General features: G+C 45.4%; 2 protein-coding genes across 3 annotated transcripts in view; both read right to left on the bottom strand.

Annotated features, from left to right (window-relative positions):
• The window catches only part of CLCN7 (chloride voltage-gated channel 7), a 31,214-nt gene extending 26,089 nt beyond the window's left edge, over positions 1-5,125 (bottom strand). For both annotated transcript variants that reach the window (XM_078861258.1, XM_078861267.1), the window contains exons 1-3: positions 4,906-5,125; positions 3,569-3,646; positions 2,805-2,888 (exon numbers count right to left, since the gene is read on the bottom strand). In XM_078861258.1, the coding sequence (XP_078717384.1) occupies positions 2,805-2,888; positions 3,569-3,646; positions 4,906-5,025 (282 nt within the window). In that variant the 5' untranslated portion in view covers positions 5,026-5,125. The remainder of the gene's footprint in view (positions 1-2,804; positions 2,889-3,568; positions 3,647-4,905) is intronic.
• Positions 5,126-8,316: 3,191 nt separating this feature from the next.
• Positions 8,317-14,346, bottom strand: LOC144941365 (uncharacterized). The gene is made up of 3 exons (XM_078867906.1): positions 14,000-14,346; positions 10,987-11,473; positions 8,317-9,659 (listed from the first exon to the last, which is right to left on the bottom strand). The coding sequence occupies exons 1-3, from the start codon at positions 14,288-14,290 to the stop codon at positions 9,022-9,024; spliced, it is 1,416 nt and encodes a 471-aa protein (XP_078724032.1). The 5' UTR covers positions 14,291-14,346; the 3' UTR covers positions 8,317-9,021.
• Between the last annotated feature and the right edge of the window lie 1,913 nt (positions 14,347-16,259).

Genomic DNA, 16,259 nt, shown 5'->3' with positions numbered 1-16,259 from the left:
TCCACGCACATGCATGATCTTTCCCAACTTGTTTTGTAAACTAATTGCTTAATTATACATAAATATTCAAACATAAACACATCACCTGTGAACAATGCACATCAGAGAATAATACACTTTGGTAAAAAAAATACCTTCGAAATGAATGTTTAAATCCCTCCTTATTTGAGTGTTTATGATATACATTCATGTATTTTATGAAGCAGTGTGAAGTGTAATGCTTCATTTGATGTGCAAGTGTATCTTATTTGTTACAATAGAGATCCGCGGTGAGTGATCACAGCAGCAACAAAACAAAAGACAAAAAACATCAATGTTGCTGAGAATGAGTACATTCATTAAAGGAATATTGCACAACAAACAGGGCATTTAATGGTCGTAAACGACACACATGCTAATTAAAAAAACACGGTGCAAATATAATAAGACCCAGAGGTGCCAAGAAAAAAGATACACGTGCAAATAAGCTTTATATTTTAGTCTAATAGTGACGTCAATACAGAAAAGGTTAAGTACAGGGTGCAAGTATGCTAGATTTGAAGTTTTCGTGGCTGCAAGGATCCATACTTTTGTTTTTTTCGGTAAAGTCACGTAGGTAACAAACAAAATTCAAATTAAAACAACTAAATTAAATCACGACATTTCGGGCGCAACACAAGCGTCCGTCTTCAGGTGAGGACAGACACAGCGAAAGAACAACCGCTTAAGCCTGCCTTATTTTTTTTTACCTACGTGACTTTACCGAAAAAAAATAAAAGTAAAAAAAAATTATGCAAGTATGCTCTTTGTTTTGGTCTAATAGGGAAATAAAGAAGGGGGGGTGAAGGGAGTTAACCAAGCTGTGCAAGAGTATTCCAGAAACATGAAGCAACAACGCGGAAAACCTTTAAACAAAGTTTCAGCAAATGGGATGGAGGAACTTTTGAGGCTATGAGATGGAGTCAGATGAAGTAAGTCGTCCTTTAGGTAATTGGCGGATTTGTTTAAGAGGACTATTTGGATGAGTACAGAGAAGTGATGCTGTCTCTGGCTATCAAAGGGGGATAGATTTTAGTTAATGTACAGTCTGCAATGATGAGTTCTACAGGGGGTGTAAAGGGTAACATTGAGAGTGATAGATTGTGTCATAATAATCAAATATGGGCAGGATGGTGGCTTTAACTCTATTCAGATGGGTAGAAGTGGAATACAGAATTTGTTTCTGTATAGGAATCCCACTTTGTTGTTTAATATTATTGGCCATGTGGTCAATGTGGGTTTTGAAAGACAGTTTCACATCTATTTAAACCTGCTCAATAAGGTGTGAGCCAAAAGCCACAATGTACAGAGGTGGCAAGATAGGATTGGGGCAGCCAGAGAATAATATAACTTTGGTCTTTTTAATTTAAGATAATCAAAGTCCTGCTGTAGATGCTATTTTAACTCATCCATGGCATTTCTGGAGGCCATCAGGGCTGCGTCATAAGTAAAAAGGTTAATGTCAGTCTTCTTCTTCTTTCCGACAGCATGACGGAAAAGCAACAGTTATAAAATGTGTTCTAGTTGAATGCTAAATTGTTTAAAGCAATCCAAGGCAGAAGACACTGTATGGATCACGTTATCACCGCCAGGATGTACATGGATGGCGCATCCATCAGTGATGTGTTTGATTTGATAGTTCGGACTGCAAAGTCGAAGTATGGCGATTCTTTGAGCTTCCATTTGTGGAAGGTGTACGCGCATCTCCAATGTTACATTCGAGTACGGCTTAGCGAGGTCCATTAATTTATATAACAGTAGGCCTGTGCAGCTGGCTGTCTGTGAGAGGTTGGGCTACTAATCCTCAGTGAGTGAGGCCAGTTATGAAACAACACTTGCTTCCCAGCATCCCATGCACAGCATGTGACTTGTCTTGAGGGGGGAGGTGTAGTCAAGTGATGGCATCTGAGTGCAGAGAGCATGGTCTATGGTTTGCATATTTCATTGCAACAGATTTCATTGTATGTGCAAGTTATTAATTTGTGGTTTACGTTGCGTGCCGAACTATAACAGGACAAACTGGACAGTTGTCATGGGAGAGAGAAGCCCGGTACTTCCGATGGGGTCCTCAATAAGGTGTTTGTTTACCACAACCATATCCGCCGATTATTCCATCGACGTTCATTTTTTTCTGTTGCCAGAGCAGAGGTGCGCAGGCAATGGCGTGGCGGTTATTTAAGATTTTGTTAGAGAAAATGGCAGAGTGCAGATTAGAGATGCCTAGATTATTGACATACAAAGAAAGAGGATAGAGACAATCACAGAGCCCTGAGGAACTCCCTTCACCGATGGTGATATCAGCACCTGTGATTTTTTTTTTACTCTAAACTGGCATTACAAACCAGAACACACGATTATAATTTATGAACTATAACCGTTTAATTCACCATTGTTATGTGTAGTTACAGAAATTATATACATCTGAGCATTTTCAATTATTTCTAAAATGTTTCAATTTATGTGGAATTGATACTTGTCTGTGGCATTATAATGGCTTGTGATGTGTCGGCTACTTTGGTGACTGAGTCAGATGTACTCGTGCATATACCCTTCTGTCAATCCACTGCTAGATGTGGGCCTCCCCACACCGTGCGAAGAGTCATGAGGGTCATTTGACTAATACTTCAACGTGCTCGTTAATCTGGATTGGTGAAGGTGGGGAACAGCTGTTGGAGCTTAGTTGAGTACAAGAAATTATTTAGCCTTGCAGCAACCTACAACACCTGGTTTATGGATTCTGGTCTCCCATCCAACCACTACCCGTACTCAAACCAGATGTGAGGTACCTCGTATTTTTGCGAGAGGAGGTTCTCGCTGTGCGGGATCTCCTTGGGCCTGGGGGAGGTGAACACCTCCTGCGATTCCAGCACCTGCACAATGCAAATACTAATCAATTAGGGCTGTAACGAGGTATCAATTCATTAACATCGATTCTAATACTATGTATGTTGAACTATTTTCACCTGGTACATAGCCAACCATGCTAATAGGTGTGTAATACAAACTGATGTTTTTAATTCGTAAATGCTGAAAGCAATGAGGACTCATTCTGCCACGTGAGTCTACTACAATCACCACTATTAAACATTTATTAATAATTTAAACTCGTCCACGAACCATTACAGTTCCTTGAAATGCGAGGGGGCAAATCGTTGCACCCCGGAAAATGAATCAATAGGCATTGCGAATAGCTCAACACAAAACTATGAAAAGGCTCAAATGAACACGTGAATATAATAATTTAAATGTCACTATAAAAAACGACACACCATGACATACACAATGTATCTTTTGATGATTTTCATAAAAATCTGTATTTGTATCCAGCAATAATAAAAACACCACACAAGCAGTTATTGTGAAATACCATCCTGCAACTACTTGTGCAACAATGCTGTTAAGCCCCAAATGCAGTGCAATGTTTATCATGGACAATACATCACTTATGTGCCTTCTCTCAATGTATAAATGGTGGAGGATGCTGGCCGTTACATAAAAAGCCACAACAACCCTACCGAAAGAACCAAAGAGTAACCCTGCTCCGTCTCACCTCTTCTGAAATGCCATCCCCATCAGTGAGATCCACGGTTCTAAATCCGCTCGAAGACAAAAAGCGCGACCTGGAGTTCTGTGTGTGTCGGGGTGACAAGGGGGAGCACTCATTAATGATTAGGTCGACGTCCAGATAACTAGAAGATTTCTCACAGTGCGATTGTGCATGCTGAGCATCGTTCTGCACAATACAACATCAGCACTTTACAAACACACGCGCATGTGCGTGCCTCCTGTATCACAAGATCCGCATACCAAACAGGAAGAGCAATGCTGAAACGTCTTTAAGAGACTTAGGCTGAGGAATTTGTGTTATGTTGTTCTGGTCTACACCATATATTTGTTTTTACACATTTAAGCATCGCATTTTTACAGGGTGTTCCTGTACAGAACCGATTCTAGTTTGAAATTTGAAATACATCGGTTGCCACGATTTCCCCTGTCTTCCAAAACTAGATAAAAGTTCAACAGGGCATTAACATACCTCTCAACTCCTTATTGGTACCAACCTTATTACAGACAAATTCAGACATTATTGGTCACCCCGTGCCCTTATAAATCTCAACGTCCATCATACAAAGTCCCATCACAAGGGAGAAACACAAACAAATGAGACAAATAAAACATTGCCCGCATTGAAACGGCTGCACGCCGTATGGACATGAAAACTCAATTTCCCTGTACAAGAATACGGGGTAAACCGTATCGGTTGACCAGAATGCATTAAACGACATAAGTATATTTTAGATAAATCTCGAATCAAAAACTCAGACTGTTTAATCCAGACTCAGTAGCATCTTAAACCGAGTTGAATGGTATTATTAACCCTTCTCTGACTAAAACAAGCGACTTGTGTGCTATTGTAATGTATAAAGTTTAAAGGGGGGTTGATGTGGGTTTACCGTTCTCTTTGCTTAATTGTGAACACGATGAGATAGGGAAACACAAATGTGGTTAAAGGTGACTCGGATAACGATGAAACACAGAAAAGTATTTAAAAACAACAAATATTCCCCTCCACCACCACCACCTAATACCACACACAAACACTCCGTCACCCAAACTCGTGACCGGTAAAAAATAATAATTAAAAAAACCGCCTCCACTCCTCACATCAGTATGACCCCCCCCCCCAACGATTACTTATTCAAACTTCACTTAAAAAGCTGACGGACAACGCGGGTAACACGAACAAAAAACCCGCATCCGAACCCTACAACAAACCGTTCAATATAAACAAAGCATCAAAGTGTGCGCCGCTATATTTTAACGGAGAGTGGAGAGGGCCCGGCGCAGACCGGTTTTGCCTAGACCCATCCAACCGGGTCGACTTACTCGTTTCCCGGCGACCGAGGCGCCACTCCCCCGTCGAGAGCCGACGAGCGACGTCCCCTCGTTCACCTCGCCGTCGTCGTCCTTGCTCGACCACGATACCTTCTTGAGAATGTTCGCCATCAGCTCGGCCCGCGCGCGAGGAGACGAGGAGGTGGAGACGGACCGAGGGACCGCGAGAGAGGGGGGGGGGGTAATGTTGATGGGGAGGAAGGGGAGGAGGGGTTTAGCGTTAACGCTGTTTCCCCCTCACCACATCCCTACGTAAGATGGCAACCCCCACCCCTGTGTAAGATGGCAACCCTCACCCCCTACGTAAGATGGCACCCCTCACCCCTATGTAAGATGGCAACCCTCACCCCTACGTAAGATGGCACCCCTCCCAACGTAAGATGCCCCCCCCCCTCCCCAACGTAAGATGCCCCCCCCTCCCCAACGTAAGATGCCCCACCCCCTCCCCAACGTAAGATGGTACACTCCCTCCCCAACGTAAGATTCTCTCCCCAACGTAAGATGACCCCCCTCCCCAACGAAAGATGCCTCCCCAACGTAAAATACCCCCCCCCCCCCCCAGCGCGAAGGTAGGGAAATGGTCCGTTCATTGCAATGGGAATCAGAATTGTAATCATCCTGGAGGAATCCGATGAACTATGAAGCTCTTTTTCACAGATGTCCAGTCCGGAGGGGGGCGGGGGGAGGTTAAAAATTATAAAATAGCAACGTCAAATGTGACGCTTTCTCTATATTATTTTCTCAGCTTAAATGCATGGGGCTTCGTCAGTACAATATACAGTACACACATGGTTTCAACGTTATCTTGTATTACATTAGGACCCATTTCTTCGAGAGAGAGGATCCTTGTCTTTAACATCTGGCAGTTCAGCACGGATTCAAGGAAGTCTGCTGATGAGACACTAAATGTCAAAACCGGTCCAGTTTGCTTGTGCGTCCTGAATTAATGCTGCTGAAATTCTTTCCACCTGTCAACTGATCCAGCATACTCAATGCACCGACATAGGATATGCTGCGTTTATGTAGAGCAGAGAAAACATCGATGTTCTCTAACATTACTCTTTCCTGTCGACACTGGGATTTGTTGGCCATGAAGTACTTTTCCACAAATACTCCAATCGTATGGGTTGCTTCTAGATAAACTTGGACCCAGTGCATAATTCTGAGTCACTGGTGGACTGGAATAGGTGGCAGGAATGTTGTAGCAACAGCCAAAGTGAAAGGCATGATTTAACGTGGTGTGCTGGGTGCAGGAATACTCAGGTAGCTGACCTGGACACACCGCTGAAATTAAGCGATGTTTTGGCCCTTTACCAGTGGCGAGCAACCTGCGGCTCACGAGCCGCATGTGTTCCCAGGAGCCTCTCGTGGCGGCCGGGTCCCCGGTACCAGCCCTAGCGGGGCTTGGTGAGTGCAGGGATAGCGCGGGCACCACGCATAGCGTGTAGTGCGGGCTTCCAAAAGGGGAGCGGGAGAGTGTCAGCCCAGGGGCAGGGTTGCCCCGGGCCATGGCACTCTAGTTGACCCCGTAGACACGTGATCCGGAGTATCCACAGAGAGGACCCCAGGTGGGGGGGCTAGGGGGTGATCACGTGTCCAGAGAGAGCTCTCGAGGGGGATCGAGAAGGAGCTAGAACGCTCGAGAAGGTGGGCGGGGCCGAGGGTGGAGCGACCCGGGAGGATATAAGGTGGGTCCCTGAGAGGGACCGGGTTCGCTTCGTTCTACAAGCTGGAAGCTCTACGTCTCAAGCTGGAAGCTCTACGTCCTACGAAGCATCAACACGTGGCCGGGGACCCGAGTGAGGGTCCGACCCTTCGTAGCTGTAACTCCTACGTATAGTGTAGTTAGCTGGGTGGTCACCACCCCAGGCTGTATCTGTTAAAGGGGCAGTTACCCCTTTGTATATACGTGTTGCCTCTGAAGAATAACGTCTGCAACTCAGTTGGACTCACTACAAATGCACAAGCACGATTTCAAGCTTGCGACACACTGGGGTGAGGAGGGCTGATCATGTGGCCCACTAACTCGTTTTGATTGCCTATCACTGCCCCTATACCATGGTCTGATAAAAAAAATATATGGGTGCAACGCAAAAAAACCTCTACCTAAAAATACATAAAATGAATACCAAGCTCCAGCAATTAACACTTGCTGAATATATTTCAGAACAAAGGTTTATGCGCACGTAACATTCATTGTGTTGACTATGCATACAAATACAATTGGAACAATTCAATAAATACATGATAACATGTCAAATTTCCTCGTCGTGCAATGCATTGTCATGAACACTGGAGGTATTAACACACATACTATTGAAAATATGTTTTTATTGTGGATGGTTATTGTGAATTACATTGACCGTCTTGCACAAAAATACATGAATATATAGTCAATATATTAATTTCAGAGACTGATTAAATATATTCATGGAATTGTAAAAGCCATTTTCTGCAAACGTAGTTGCCATTAACGCAAATATTTTTGCGTTCTAACTTTAAGCATAGACTATACGAGTCTTTTGTCAATTCATTTCTGGATGAGGGCCTCCCTTTGCTGTATCAGTTGTGGAGGTCGTTAGGCCATCATGCCTGTACAATGAAATGGATTCGTCCAAATATGAATTGCCACTGATGTTAACCGTAGTTGGGAATCAAATTCACGTCTCTGGGTTAGTATGCCGGCACGTTAGCCACCGTTCCACTACTCCATCCCTCCTTACCAGGCTATACAAATACGGTACGCAAATTAATTTTACCTGGTGTCTGTTTAAATGTAAGTACAAAACCTTCATCTTTTTCTCTATGTTTTGATAAATTGTCTTTACTTGCACCTTTTTTACACGACTTCTTTATAATTTTCCAATAATTGTATCAGTCATGGCTTCCCCTCCAAGAATAAATCTTAAACAATATTCTTATTGTCTTCCAAATTTACACTTATTTTAAAGTTAAACTTTTGTTGTATTAATAGAGGAGCAGTGGTGCAGTGGTTTATGCACTGCTCCCTATGCCCAGTTATAAGAATGATTCTTGGTTTCGGCAAACAGCAGATATCTGCACTGGTCCTGGACCCTGTCTCCAAACGCCACCTTGACCAACCGGCAGTGATCAGCATGGTTAAATATAGTCAAACATTCCAATGACCAACATGGCGTGAAGAAGCCTTCATCGATCAGCGCATTGACCAAGAGCTGTAGGTGCATCTAATGGTGTATGGAAGCAGAATTCTCTTGGACAATTTTGACCAAACGATGATGCAAAATGTTCAAGTGGGTTGGTCTGGCAAGTCCTGCTTGTTAGAGACCAAATTATCCTTTGGGGTCCAATGCTATGAGAATAGGTATATACATCTAGCAATTAATACATAGGTATATGTAATACACGTTTGCAGTCCTAGAACGGGGAAAAAAACATGTCTGAAAAAACGACTCGTGTACTATTTTACGCCAGATTATTTACGTCACACACTTCAGATTACAGTGGGTAGAATGGCGGCACAGTGGTTAGTACACTGCGGCCATTTACCATCAGCGATGGGTGATATCTCAACAGACCCGAGCTTCAGATTGGTGCAGATATCCATTACCATTTAATAAGGTTAAACATATATATTTATACAGCAATTAAATGCCAAAGCATCTCAAAGCGCCACATATCATATCTCATGTTACTGATTTCATTGCCCTGAGTGGCAAGTCTAATTTGGATCATCAACATATATTCCTTGATGTTGTGCTACACACAACTATTAAACAAGCCCTGAAGTGCCAATATAATTAAGAAACACAATTGAACAGAGCACTGCACAAAGGTAGTAGCACACACAAACTTTGTCACAACATTGTTCAAGCACAATCAGCAACGTTTTATACACTGCAGTATATGATAATAAAACGAACGCAGAACAAATCATGTATAGTGGCATCATTGTACCCTTAATATATATGAAACAGGTGACGTTTCAACCTCCTCTTGAACTGCGATACATTTGCACAGGAAGCTATATGATCAGGAAGCAGATTCCGTAGCCGTGGTGACATTGTAGAAAAGGCCCCATTCTGCATCATATCCAGCGCCAACCTAACCCACGTCCTTCTGGTGTCCTCAGCAGTCATCCAAGCAATCACACTGCACCAGCTTGGCATCGCCCGAGAGCTTTCCCAGGTCACTGAACGTGAGCGCCACCCCTTCCATCGGCAGCTGTCCACCCCTGGCGAGCGCCGACACCTCCCCGGGCGCCAGGCTGCGCGTCCACAGCGCGAACCCGGCCAGCGATCCCACGAACGCCTCGTGCCCCTCGAAGCCACCACCCATGGCGTCCTGCTCCTGGCCTAACATCAGCGAGCCGCCCGATGCCACGGCGTAGCCGCGCCTGAACCCTGACCCCGCGGCGGCCAGCCTGCGGTCCACGTAGTAGGCGTAGCGCCCCTCGGCCGAGGACCACATGACACAAGCGTGGTGCCAGCCGCCGTCGAGCAGGGCGGCTGCCGGCAGCTCGCGGTATTCGGGGTCGCCGATGACCAGCTGGAGACGGCCCTCCCCCGCGGCGCGGCCATACAGCACTAGCTTGTTGTCGTTGTCCTCCGTGGCGTAGGACAAGACGGTGCCCACGTAGCCGGCGCTCGTGCGCAGCCAGAAGCAGGCGGTGAAGGCGCTCAGCGGCGCCGAAAGGCCCTTGCGGAACGAGGCCGCGCTGGACACGGAGGCGGCGGGGAAGCGCAGGGCGGCCTTCACGTTACACACTGCAGGACACAACACAGACAAAGATTCCCCGTATAGCCTTAACATACTTTTGGGGCAAGTGCTGTTGGCAAGCACCTATGAAGGCTTAAGACACCAACTCCCTTGTTACTGTAGATACAATCGCTAGTTTGACTGACGGTGTCATAGCGCGTTCGTCGTGGGCCCTGATGCAAGTCATTTAATTGGTAAATTTCACCCCTCTGGTCTGTGAGTCCTGGTGTAACTGCACTGCCTGTATATTTCAGAGCTTTGCCAATTGATATGAAGCACCTTTAAAGAGGTATTGCACTACGTCACCTGGTCACATACATTATACTGCCAAGCAACCCATCACTTCGTTACTATCATTAATTGTGAAAGATTTTGGTAATTTTTATCTAAGTCGTACATAATTCATCAATTTGGTCAAAGTAAGTGGAAATCCAACTTTAATATACTATTTTTGTAGAGTCGTTAGTGACCTAACCAAGAGCTTCAACTCACTACATTTGATATTATTGGTTCTTTCGGTAAAGTCACATAGAAGGGAAATGATAAAATAATATAAATATAAAACAATACAAATTCTCACGACGTTTTGACTGCAACACAAGCAATCATCATCAGGTGTAAAATTTAAAATTTTCTTGCTGTGGATTTCACACCTGATGATGATTGCTTGTGTTGCAGTCGAAACGTCGTGAGAATTTTTATTGTTTTATATTTATATTATTTCCCTTCTACGTGACTTTACCGAAAGAACCAAGAATATGAATCCCTGCAGTCACGAAAGCTTTAAATCACAGGTGGCTGCCTGGATTCAAACCTGGGATCTTGGCGATGCCAACTCAGTGCTCTGACTTCTGAGCCACCCAGCGATCTCAATAATTGTTCATAACTGGAACCCCCACTGCCAACACACGGGCACATCAAGAGCCTTCCACTAGAGATGCAGCCACACTTTGGATGGCTGGGGGTGTGCTACTCACTTATGGTTACTGGTGGTTATTGGGTAGGTTGCAGATAGAATTCACGAAGTTTGCCCCTCAACATCGTCACAGATAAGTGGAATTATCCTGCACAAAAATGACAAAGTACTAGCTACTGACTCATTACTGAGCCTATTGTTCGTGGGCTACGGTGTATAGTAAGTATATCAAGGTTTCGTCATCAGCACAATCAGCAATTATGTCACCTTGTTGGCCTGGATAAAAAAATGCAGACTCAAATATAGCATTCTGTTCAACATTTTGTTGGTGTCTCTAAGCCATATTTAAACATTTTGGGGGTGCGCTGACAACCACGAAACCCACAGCGGCTGCACCGCTGTCCCCCCACAAATCTCACCGCCAACGTGTCTCCTCGGCTCTCCGCGAAGGGTCCCCTTCGCTGTCCCCCTTCTTCCCCCTCCTCCTGCCTTCCTCCTGCCCCCGCCTCTGGCCGTCAGAGACTCGTTCACCGCCCGCTCCAGCGTCTGGAGTCGCACGTCGCGAGCACGTCCCTGCCTCTCCAGCGCGTCCAACGCACGCCGCAAAGCGCCCGCCTCCTCGGTGCGCGCCGCGACCCCGGCACTCCGTAGCTCGGCCGTGGCGTTGGCGAGGCGCGCTACGGCCTGGACACCCTCGGCTGACATTCGACGCTGCACCCCGTCCAAGACGGCCTCGAGGGCCGACAGACGCAGCTCCCAGTCCGTGGCCTGCTTGCGCGCGCTTCTCTTGAACTCGCGCACCTGTGCCTCCAGGTCACGGCTGGCGGTGGAAGACGTGGTGAGGTTCTCGTGAGCGGCCCCCAGAGACTCGAGGCGACGCTGAGCGTCGTCCCTGAAGAGACGGAACTGCGATGAGAAGGAGAAGAAGGGGTCGGCGAATTCATGGATTTTCGAGACGATGTCGGGACTGGTGGCGTAAAGTGAGGAGGCGCATCTAGTAATTTCCCAAGGGGTTGGGTGGGAGGCAGTCCAGAAATGTCAAGCTTAATAATCATTAAATGTCGTTTTCCTAAGAAATTTCAACGAAATACTAATTTCGGACGTCGGGAAGCCGTTCGCTTTGTTCCTCACATTAGCAATCGTGGGTGCATATAAATATTTTATTTATTTTTTATGTTAATTGTAAACTAATGAAAATATATTAGTAAAGGTGTCCAGTTTTGGGGGGGCACTGCCCCCCCCCATGCCGCCCCCCCCCCCCGCAAACTCCGCCCATGGCTGCACCTTTCATGATACAGAGTCAAACCAAGGCTTAATTTCGGTGACCAGGAAAATATTTCCGCAACCTGCACACTTCATTCATCACATTGTGGCTAAGGCTACGAGTCACATGCCACCTACTCTGAAAATATTCAGTGAAAATTGAAGCTGCAATTGGTGGTATAGTAATTTCATGATGAGATAGGGTAAACTTGCAAATTTGGAATATAACAGGATAATGGGTAGTGTTAGCCCTTGCCCAAAATATCCAGTTATTGGGCTAAATATATTTAATTTTACGCGGAGAGACATACTTTTGTCTATTTTAATCATTACCAACTTCAGTTGAAAGCATGTACTGTGCACATTTTCTCTGTCCATCTGCAATGGGAGTGGGTGGGCATGATCAATCTAGTAAGATGATCAAATATGAACCAACTTATATATATATGCAGCTGTTTGGTATTAGGAACTCTGCCTTTTAAAAACAGACCAAATGGATGCCCGAATCTTGGAGACACAAGCTAAGGACTGTATGTACTTGCAGATACCAGCCGTATTATGTGCTTCTAATTAAATGCTTCAGAGAACAAACACGTGTTAGAAAGCATTCTATAATCCATGCCTGTGCGTTATTTTTTTCAACTTGTTTCTTTACAGAATAAATAACCCATACCAATAGAACATCTTATCTTGCTCTGGCTTTGTACTTACTGGTCAGGTTCCCTCTAAGGGTCATGTCCCTCGCCAACTTTCACTGCATGTAATCTAAGTCGCACCGAGGCAGTGGGTGTTGAAGAGAGGGATTTAATTTCATCCCCACGCAGCTCCGTTTATTGAAGTTAAAATTAGGCACCTCGCCACAGGCGGTTGACCTTTTGACAGCATCTCTAATATAAGCACAGCCAGCAGCAACGACACAGAATCTAAGAATACTGGGTGTTTGTAGGCGTGTGTACTGAATTGGCCCAAGAGACAATACAGAAAATTATTATTTAAACCACAAATGTGGAGATTTGAGTGTCATTACTTTGGATGATTGGTGGGTTTTCTCCGGTTACCCAAGTTAAGTCAAACACAAGTTAAGTCAAACACACGTTAATGGAATTGGTCAAACATCCGCATGTAAGACATCTTAAATGCCATTTGTTTATCTAGCTTTCCTTGATAAATAGCAATAAAAGTTATTTCGTTTATTGCTGGTCAAAGTAGAAACGTGACCATAGTTGAGTTGTATTAAACATTTTAAAATGTTCTGTAATTGGGGTAAACGATATGGGTCGTTAGCAATAATAACACGTCATTAAAATATATGCGTAAAATTGAACGCTTACACATGGAATCGGGTTTCATAATGAATGTAATTACAACCTTTGACCACGTTTTCCAATTAACACTTGGCTTTTCACACGTTTTGGCAAAAGTAAGTTACCTACATTTGCTAAAAGTATTAGCCCGTGTTGATTGCATGGCGTGTGGTGACACGTTTGTGATCAAGCCCTTTGGTGGAACGTATTGGTGGATCACGTCGAGATTTGTTTAACTCTTAAAAACCAGCAAGGGCTGCCATGGGGCCAGGGTATGGCAGTACGGCAAGTAGGTTCGTCAACCCATCTGTGTCGCGGAGCTATGCTTGTTATCACATCCGTGTACATAATCGGTTTTCTCTGGATACTCCGGTTTGCTCCCATATTTACAGTAACAACATATCCGTTCATTAATTTGTCGAGTATCCCAATATAGAACCGTCCAGAAAAGAAAAATTGGGAGACCAGGTGAAGCACATGTGGAACAATGTTCACATGTAGAGCCGTTTTGTCAATCTACTATCGTGGTCGTTATTGTCTGACCATACTTTGGAACGCTGGTCAGTGCGCATTATAGACGTGGTGAGCATAGAAGTGCAGTACAACGAATTATTTCTGCTGACCACCAGAAAGAAAAGCCACGTCGCCGCCAATAACAACCTGGTGTTCGTTACGATTACAAATCCAAACTCTATCCAGGCTCAAACCTGACGAGCTTCCGAGAACTGACGAGGTGGGACGCATTCCGCGTGATTTGTACGACTCAACAAATACATCACATTGTATATAATATCTGGTGGCAAAAGACGCCTGCAGCCACAGCGTCATCTCAACGACACGCAAACGCGCACGGCTATCATCGTACCGCGACTTTGAGCTCGTAGACGTCTCGGTGGAGGCGAGGGAAAGCGGCTCTGAGCTCAGACAGGCTGAGGACGGGTCCAGGCTGGTTCCCCGTCACGGTTGTCTGGTTCAGTGAGCGCAGGGCAGAGGCAGCGGCGGCAGCACTCAGAGGTCTCCGGCGGACGCCTGCCGCCGCTGCTGCTGCTGCAGAGCCGAGTCTTCGTGGCTGGGATTCGTCGGCTCCGAGTGGAGCCAGGGTTAAGAGCGCAGCCACCAGACCGAGAACGGCACCGTGGCCCACAGGGCAACGCATTGCTGGGCACGACCACTGGCAGACTCGAGAAGGTAGCAGAGTGCGTATTAAGTCGTTTTGAAGACGATGGCTTTGAGGAGGCGCAGGAACACGAGTCGTGATTAAAATTGGCTGCTCAGGTCAACTACACCAACCCTAACTCCAGTCCCCCCTCCCCGTTCCCCAACACACACACGCACGCATCTCCGACGGACATACCAAACAGCCGTGGTGGAGGAGGAACACATGTCATACACACACACCACCCACAACCACCCACCCGCTAGACCAACGTTGGTCCAGCTCTGCTATTTTCATCAGGATTGAGCGGACCACGCGCCCGCCGTCACTCGCCCACGTATCGCTTTCCAGCGGCCACTTTTTAAAAAAAGTCCCTCTATTAAAACCGTGAGGCCAGAAATGGCAGGAGGCATTTGCCACGAAAAACAACGCGCGCGGTGCCAGTGAAGTGCCGTCAAATGCAACAACCAAACTCGCTCCTGGCACGCGAATGTTCACTTGCATGCCGCACAGAAACAGCTCCCACTGGGGCGGTGTGGGGGGGTCCATTAAAAGTGTTTTGAGTTGCTGAGGCTTCTGTTTTTTTACACAATTTGAATGTAAATACTTATACATTTATCTTAACAACAGTGTTCGCTCACTCTTGAAAAAGGAACGGCCTCAGAGGCACGAGGAACCACAGACAAGCGACGAGCCGGCGCCAACAGTTGCCCAAGCCCTGCGGTCCTCTACATATTAAGGTGTTCTCAGCTAATTCATGAGTTTAAATGTGGGGGGGGGAGGGACTGGAGCACCCGGACAAAACCTCAAATGCGACGGGGCAAGTGGAGTCCACACTTTTTCTGTATTGCCTTCTGCCAAGCCAGGGAGTTTCACAACATCTGTTCAATGCACCAATTATCACCCCCACAGTGCTGAATTACACGCATGCATAGCCACCGCCACCGCCCGGTTGACATATAGAATAAGCTATTTATAGATTGCTCAGAATAACAAGAACTAGAAAAACTGCGTTTTATTGTGAAACCTCCACCTCACCAATCTCAATGCAACAATGTCATCGTTATGACTCGCTTCTGGAAGACATGGAGCCGTCACTTTAACAATAGGCCTATTCAATCACCTGTTTAGAATATGCGACAAAAACATTAATTTGACATTCAGCAAAGCGCATCGCACCGTGTTTGAGAACGGCCTTCAGAAGGTAATGTCATAGAACTTCGTCAAAATATCCATTTAAGTGAGCTTATTTTATCGACAATACAGGTGCCACAGTTATTCCCCATATGCTTCGAGAGAAGTAAATTTCAACGTTGTCAAACCAATGCAGGAAATCTGCTGACGTGATAAACTGTGCTTTTCCTCCGGAAACACCAATTTCCGCCATACAAAAGCAAAACCTTGTAAATGGTAAAGTATCCCAATACATGGCCATTCTGAAAATAGTGACGCATTCCTGATTAAATGACATCACTTACAAGTCTCTCAGTTAAACCCAGTAACAACAACGTGTGCACTTTCACAGCCCTTTCGGCAGTCTACTGCTCGAGAACGGCCGTGTGGGTTATTTGACCAAACTTCACCACGCTGGTCACTGCGGGTTTCTGAAGGGGGTGCCCCAGGACCTGTTGAGATATCATTCGTCAGTGATGTTAGAGCCATGGCCGGGTATCGAAACCAGTGATTCTCATTCTTTTTAAATCCTTTATATTAAGTTCGCTTGCTTGCTTGCTTGCGCGCTTACGACCGTGCAAATCTTTCGGTCGTTTTTAATTTAAATCCTTTATATTAAGTTCGCTTGCTTGCGCGCTTACGACCGTGCAAATATTTCGGTCGTTTTTTAACCCACTTCCCGTGATCCAATCGAGCTGACATTTTCCACACAGACTCGTTGTGCGTGACAATTAATTTTTGTGAAAAAAATTTGCTAAATTTTACACTTTTTAAGAATTTTTTTTTATATTTAATT

This window comes from Lampetra fluviatilis, chromosome 1 (genome assembly GCF_964198595.1).
Source record: "Lampetra fluviatilis chromosome 1, kcLamFluv1.1, whole genome shotgun sequence".
Classification (NCBI taxonomy): Eukaryota; Metazoa; Chordata; class Hyperoartia; order Petromyzontiformes; family Petromyzontidae; genus Lampetra; species Lampetra fluviatilis.
The sequence above is the reverse complement of the archived record's forward strand: the minus strand, read 5'-3'. Positions and strand labels throughout refer to the sequence as shown.